This window comes from Silurus aristotelis (assembly GCF_946808225.1).
Source record: "Silurus aristotelis genome assembly, chromosome: 16".
NCBI classification, from domain to species: Eukaryota; Metazoa; Chordata; class Actinopteri; order Siluriformes; family Siluridae; genus Silurus; species Silurus aristotelis.
This window is the reverse complement of record NC_139589.1, coordinates 23,816,676-23,823,668: the sequence shown is the minus strand read 5'-3', so window position 1 is coordinate 23,823,668 and position 6,993 is coordinate 23,816,676. Positions and strand designations below refer to the sequence as shown.

The 6,993-nt window shown below is 40.0% G+C and overlaps 1 protein-coding gene across 8 annotated transcripts in view; it reads right to left on the bottom strand.

The window, feature by feature from the left end:
- wdr7 (WD repeat domain 7) overlaps positions 1-6,993 on the bottom strand; it is a 99,427-nt gene that overhangs the window by 62,056 nt on the left and 30,378 nt on the right. For 4 of the 8 annotated variants that reach the window (XM_083563650.1, XM_083563654.1, XM_083563651.1 and 1 more), the window contains 2 exons: positions 5,779-5,864; positions 2,142-2,234 (listed from right to left, as the gene is read on the bottom strand). In XM_083563650.1, coding sequence (XP_083419776.1) covers positions 2,142-2,234; positions 5,779-5,864 — 179 coding nt within the window. The remainder of the gene's footprint in view (positions 1-2,141; positions 2,235-5,778; positions 5,865-6,993) is intronic. The other 4 variants (XM_083563656.1, XM_083563652.1, XM_083563655.1 and 1 more) reach the window with 1 other exon arrangement.

The following is a 6,993-nucleotide window of genomic DNA, read 5'->3' as shown; positions in this document are numbered from 1 at the left end:
CACCAACCGGAACGGCAAAGAAATTCACAGATAAAGAATTCTCGGAATTTCTTTGTGGAAATATACAAATACTTACCTCCGCAAAACTCATTTTTATAGATTTAACCGTGTAAAACTGCTCGTATTTCTACAACCTTAAATAAAACACAAGCTGGAAAGTCAAGGAATAAATACACTATACGGACAAAAGTGTGCGGACACCTGACCATGAGATTCCTACGTGCTACTTTTTAAGCTTCCCGTTCCAATATTATGGATCAATCAGCAGTTTACATTCATCCAAAAGGGTTGGAGCTCTGTAGCAGGAGATCTTCCACTCCAACCCATGTAAAGCACATCCTCATGGAGCTGGATTGGAAAAATTCCTGCTTCTGCATCAAAATACGTCCGATACAAATGGATGGATGGGAAAGTCAGGTGTCCCAATACTTTTGTCCGCGGTGTATATTCGCTTTGCCACAGTTGCGTTCTGCGCAATTTCATGTCATATATAAATATATATTATTCAATAATATGAACATTATTCACATGGTGAAGCAGTTGATTTGAAAAATTCCTTCTTGTGTGTGAATCAGAAAACAGGAGTAAAAACCAAATCAAAAACTATTGCAGGAATAAAAACCAAACAAAAAAAAAACACTTTTTGGTTTGCAATATATGGTGATTACACACATTTTAAGGCTTCATTAAACTGACATTTTCTTTTAAAGTCATGCAGCAAACAAATCCTGAAAAATCAATATAATGTGCAAAAAAAAAACGAGAAAAAAAAATAATTTCAATAGAAAATGAATCAAACTTTAAATAAAACAAATGTTCTGTCAGAACAGTAAGGTTACTTTCATAAATAATAATAATAATAATAATAATAATAATAATAATAAATAAATAAATAATTTGTGTATTTGTACTAATACTTGTAGAATGTTAAAGATTCTTGCTACATTTTTTATTTGTATTGAATTTTTATTTGTCTGTATATTTTTATATATGAATACACACCCATACCCATCTGGTGCCTGTAAAAGTGTGGAAAACCCCTGGTTCTTTATGGTTTCTGAAAGACACCTGCACGTTCCTTTTGTTTCTATGCAACAAATTTAATAATGTAACTGTATGATTTCCTTCACCAAACAGATCTATAAATGTCCATATTATTTTCCAGTTTGTGAAGAACAGCTTTACACACAGTCAGCATCCGGACGGTTCGTTTCTCCAAACATTCAGCTTGTAAAACTCGCCAAAGATGTTCTTCACTAGTTGGATATTCCTTTACGATCCAGTTCATCCCAGAGCAGTTCAATAGGATTTAGGTGCGGTGACTGGGCAGGTCGTTCCATGACAGATAGATACCACAGTAGACGACTGTCTGCTCTCTAACTCTTACAGAGCTCACGATCGTCTTGTTGTACGGTGAAGTCGTTTCCAATGAGCCGCAGTCCAGACTGATCTGCATGGTGATGAAGTATGGAATGGGAGCCATGTTGGTTTAGGCTTCCTTTTACTTTCCAGAACCTTCCCTGCTCCACAACAACCCCAAACCATTAAACTTCCACCTCCATGTGTGAGTGTGGGGGTGAGGGAGTCTGATCACATTTTCTCTCCTGTTCTCCATCTCACACAAGTTCTTCTCTTGGAGACAAAAACATCCCATTTGGACTCCACAGAACTTTCTTCCACTTCAACACTGTGTTTTTGACAAAAAGGAACATGAATGTGTCTCAAAAACCATAAAGCACCAGGAGATTTTTTGTGCATTCGTGTGTGTGTGTGTGTGTGTGTGTGTGTGTGTGTGTGTGTGTGTGTGAGTGTGAGAGAGATGCATAGTTGCCCTTTTGCAAAGACAGCATGCATGCTGAAAAGATTGGGTAAACACACAAGATTTTAAACAAACACACAAACACAATCACAAATACACACTAACACAACTACACTAACAACACACAAGGACAAAACCAGACAAGACAAACACACACACACACACAGACACACTGAGAAGAAAAAAAAAAAAAAAAAGGAAAAACAGAAAGGCAGCGCAAGGCAGATGAGTTCACTGAGGGAAAAAGACGGAGAAAAGAGAGAGAGAGAGAGAGAGAAAGAAAGAAACAAAAGAAAAGATGGGAGTTTCTCTTTTGTGGTACCTTCATTTACGGAGGGAGAAGAATGAAAGGTGGAGGCGGCGTGAGGCGCCCCTGTGCCGGGTGTGAGAGCGGAGGTGGAAGCAGCGGCAGCAGCTTGCAAAAGAGAGAAACAAAGAAAGAAGTGAAAAGGAATAAAAAAAAAAAAAAAAAAATGGGAGGAAAAAAAAGGAATAAAGAAATAAAAGGAAAACGGAAGAGAGAAAAAAAAGAAAAGAGAGAGAGACGCTCGGTCTCCGGTGGCGTCACATGAACGAGAGAAAAAGCAGTTAGTCAAACACGAAGAAGACGCAGACAACACGTTCCACGTGCACTTGAAGACGTCGGAAAACTTTTAAACATACAGAAATTCCACTCGCTGCGGCCAAAATTATTGGGACACCCGTTCTACTCCAAACTGTTACCATCACGACGTGTTTGGATCTGGTATGAAATTTTCCCTTCGCTTGAACTACGAGTCCCAAACCTGTTCCAGCATGACGATGCGAACCCTGTGCACAAATCCATCTCCATGGGTTGGAAGATTTGGAAGATCTTCTACTATAGAGCTCCAGCAGCTCTGCCTGCTCCTCTCAGGCCTCCTCATTTCACCGACATAGTGAAACATCTTCCCAGAAGAGTGGAGGTTGTTATAAGAGTAAATGGGCAATGAAGGTGGAATAAGATGTTCAAAAATAAGCACATAGCAATCTTAACGACTAGACAATTCAGAACATACAGAGGAACATGGGACGGCCCACAGGAGCAGCAGAATAAGACATGAAAACGTAATCCAAGATCTTTTGTACCACCAGGGTGTAACAGGTTTTCAGCACTCATATAGAAGAAGTTTGGTGAAGGTTCTACGTAATTAACTAAAAAAAAATCTGCATAAGTAACTGGAGAAGGTTCTGCCCATGAAACTGGAGACGGTTCTGCCTGAGGAACTAGAGAAGGTTCTGCCTAATTAAAAGTAGATGGTTTCGAAGAAGGTTCCCTTCTTGTGACTTCTGATCAAGTTAATGGGAAAGAGTCTGCCCCAGTGACTGGTGAAGGTTCAACCCATACGACTGGTGATGTTTCTGCTCCTGTGACTGGTTGTGTTCTGGGGGAGTGGTAGCGGTTATGGTGCTGGGTTACTGATCAGAAGGTCGGGGGTTTAAGCCTCGGTATCGCCAAGCTGCCACTATTGGGCCCTTGAGCAAGGCCCTTAACCCTCTGTGCTCCAGGTGCGCCGTATCATAACTGACCCTGAGCTCAGTTTCAGAGCAAGCTGGGAAATACGAAGGAAGAATTTCACCGTGCTGTAGTGTATACGTGACAAATAAAATCTATTCTACTCGATTAACCAGGCAGCTTTCTGTTTTAGTGACTTGAAGCTTCAGTGGAAACGAGCGGTAAAAAGTACGTCCCAGCGGTGAAGCCTCTGTGGCATGAGAAGGTTCTGTGTTTATCGCTGGATTCCAGAACTGCCTGGACGTCACTGTTGGCCTCTTCAGCGAGACCCTTGAGCCTTAAAGGATTCTCATTTCCCCACTTATACATCGTTTTGGATAAATGTGCTGCCAAATGAATAAGTGCAATTGAAACACAGTTTCCTCTAATTGTGACGCTGTAAAAGGAAGAGTTTCATTGATTGGAGCAACTCTTGATCTGTTCATTCTCTTTCCTCTCTCAATCCCCTTCATTTACCTTAATGGCTAAGAGACGGACAAAAAAAAACACACACACACACACACACAGAAATAAAGGGTTTGCGTTTGTTTAAGCGAGTCTGCACGATAAGGACGCTGGACGTTGTTGACTTTCTCCCGGGTTTAAAGAACAACTCTATTAAAAAACACTTAATAAGACAATCTAAGAGCGGTTTTCACAAACCGATTCGGATCAATACCCGAGGAACCGAGTACAGACGAGAGGAGGAGAGGAAAAGAGCTACATGCGTTGAATAACTTTCATTATGTCTTTAAGCCTAAAGAGCGCCGAAGGATCAATAAGCTGGACGCATCTGAGCGGAGCCGAGCGCACGTTTCCTCGCTCTTACGCCTTCTCGCCCATAAATCCGGCGAGAAAAGGACATTTAGCCCCTTTTCATTTCGCCTTTTCAAACCGACCATCGCGGCCCGTCTTCGTCTCGGCGTGAGAATTCATCGGACAGGCACGCGTCGGAAATCTGGCCCCGGAGAGGCCGAGCTCTTGTGCGTCAGAAAAGGCAGAGGCGATTAGCATGTGAAAAAAAGCAAGAAGAAGCCGAGAGCCCTTATGGCGAGAGAAGGCGAACAAAAGCGAGTGCCACGTGGCGATTTTCAGCACGCCCCGTCACACTTCCTCTCAAAGGGAGCAAACAGGAGCGTGGCATGAGTAAGTGAACACAAATGATCCCACACGCCACAGCACTATTGTGCCTGGACAATGGACGCTCCTGCGGGGTAACAAATTAGGCCACGTGTGGGGACGTGTGTGTGTGTGTGTGCGTGTGCGTGTGCGTGTGTGTGTGTGTGTGTGTGTGTGTGTGTGTGTGTGTGTGTGTTTAAAACTAACAGGTCCTCAAAATTAAGGGGTTACATCAGTTGATTTTTAAATATATTGTCTTGGGTTTAAAAACCCAAAGTACGCATACAGCCGAGAGCAAAAGTTTGTACACCCTTACAACAAAACATAGGCGTTTATTTTAAAAAGGTGTTTTGAGTAAATCCTCTTTTTTTTTTTACATTATAACAAGTGATTTCAATTAAAAATAAGAATAAGTTTATCAGGTATCCCAAAATCAAACACCGAACTATGAAAGGATCATGGCAGAATACCTAAATATAATTAATAGACAGATAGACTGATCATTTGCACACAAGTGAACACTTCATTTTTTTTTTTTTTTTTAAATAGCTGTTGCTATTATTTTCTTTTTTTTTTCTTTTTTTTTTTTGACCAATCCTGAGAATTGCTGGATCTCGACAATCGTCTTAATTTTAATCATATTATAGCTACATCCTTTTATTAAATAACCTGATGATTTATTTCATCTGAACAATGAATCTGCAAATTGTATTTAATAAACAATAAAAAATAAAAAATTCAGACCCTTTCTGTTTTTGCTAAATTATTAGTTATCGCTTTATTTAAAAGGTTTTTTTGTTTGGTTTTTTTTTTAGATATCAGTCAACACAAAATGATCCATAATAATGTGTTCTGAGAATTTGGGTTTAAATAATGAATAGCAAAAAAATGAATAGTTTAAGAGGTAGGAAATAAAAATTAATTTCAATAAAGAAGGTTTAAAAAAATAGAAATGAGAGAATGTTTATTAAGACACTGAGGCTCAGGGCTTCATGAGATGCACTAAGTATGTTACTAGTACATGTATGTGTGTGTGTGTGTGTGTGTGTGTGTGTGTGTGTGTGTGTGTGTGTGTGTGTTTTCCCCAGACGCTCCCCGTGCACCCCAGGCCGGGTTGTGTGAGGAGCCACTGTAGTGAAAGGAGATTTTTCATGTTGTTTTGTGCTTTTACATCATGACTTTTCCCCTGAGTGAGGGAACAAGAAAGAACCAGAGATGGAGACAGACAGAAAGATAGATACAGGGCAAAAGAAAGGAAGAGAGAAAGAGAGAGAGAGAGAGAGAGAGAGAGAGAGAGAGAGAGAGAAACTCTTTGTAGTTACAGTACCTTGTTTGATCTGGGACTGCATGGCCGGGGTGGAGACCTGGGGGGGCGTCTTTTTGGGGCTCTCTGGGGCTCCGGGTCTTGGAGGCCTGAAACACAAAGGCCAAATGAAATATTAACACACTGCTCACAGCTTACAGTTCTTTTTCGACAAAGTGTGTGTGCATACATATGCCTAAGTGTGTGTGAGTGTGTGTGTGCGCGTACTGACTTACCAAAAAAAAAAAAGCACAAAAGCACAAAATCTTTATAAAAAATATTTTTTTTAAAAACTTACACAGTTTTTATTGCTATCTATCTATCTATCTATCTATCTATCTATCTATCTATCTATCTATCTATCTATCTATCTATCTATCTATAGCAAGGAGCTGTGAATCGATTAGAATATTTAATCGCGATTAATCGCATAATTGTCACGAGTTAACTCAAGTTAACCTAATGGCACATTTTTGTATGTTCTTAAAATGTAATTGATACTGTTCAAGTTTTTACTACTCTAATCAACATGCGCATGGACAAATATAGAAGCTTCATGCAAATGTATGTTTATTATAAGTGAAATCAAACTCAACATAGAGCATGGAGACACAATATTCAGAATTATGGTGTTTTAAATTACATAAATTATCAAGACACCAAATGGAACTTTTGCTGTTTCCACACGGACGGTTTTAATTGCCGGATGTGTGCATTATGGCGGATTTTGGTGTAAATCTTCAAACATTGTACAATGTTCCCAAAACGTGGCCACGTTTCCCAATTTCTAGCTAAAATTCTGTTGCCATCATTTGTGTAAATGTCTTAAATCAATGAATCAGCCATAAATATTCAAGCGTGTTCATTGTACATCTCATTGATCTGTATTAATGGCCACCAAACTGCATAAAAGGCTCACAAATAGATGAAAATCATCAACGCCAAATCTTCCAATAATGCAGCTCAGCCAATGCGGAGCATCTGCTACTCATCCATATGTATATATGGACAATATACACAAAAATCTTCTATATGAATGCTGAACCGTTGCTATTTATCTGCTGTTGGTCTAAAAACAGCCATCCAAAAGAGCACGAAGACCTCCAGCCTCATTGAAGGTCACCGAAAAACAACACAGAAATCAGAAGGAGTTCTTCTCCTCGCACCCGCTCTCGCTTTCCCCTCACACGGCTCCAGATATTGAGCTGTCTGGATGCTGTCTGCCTGCTGTGTGAAGCT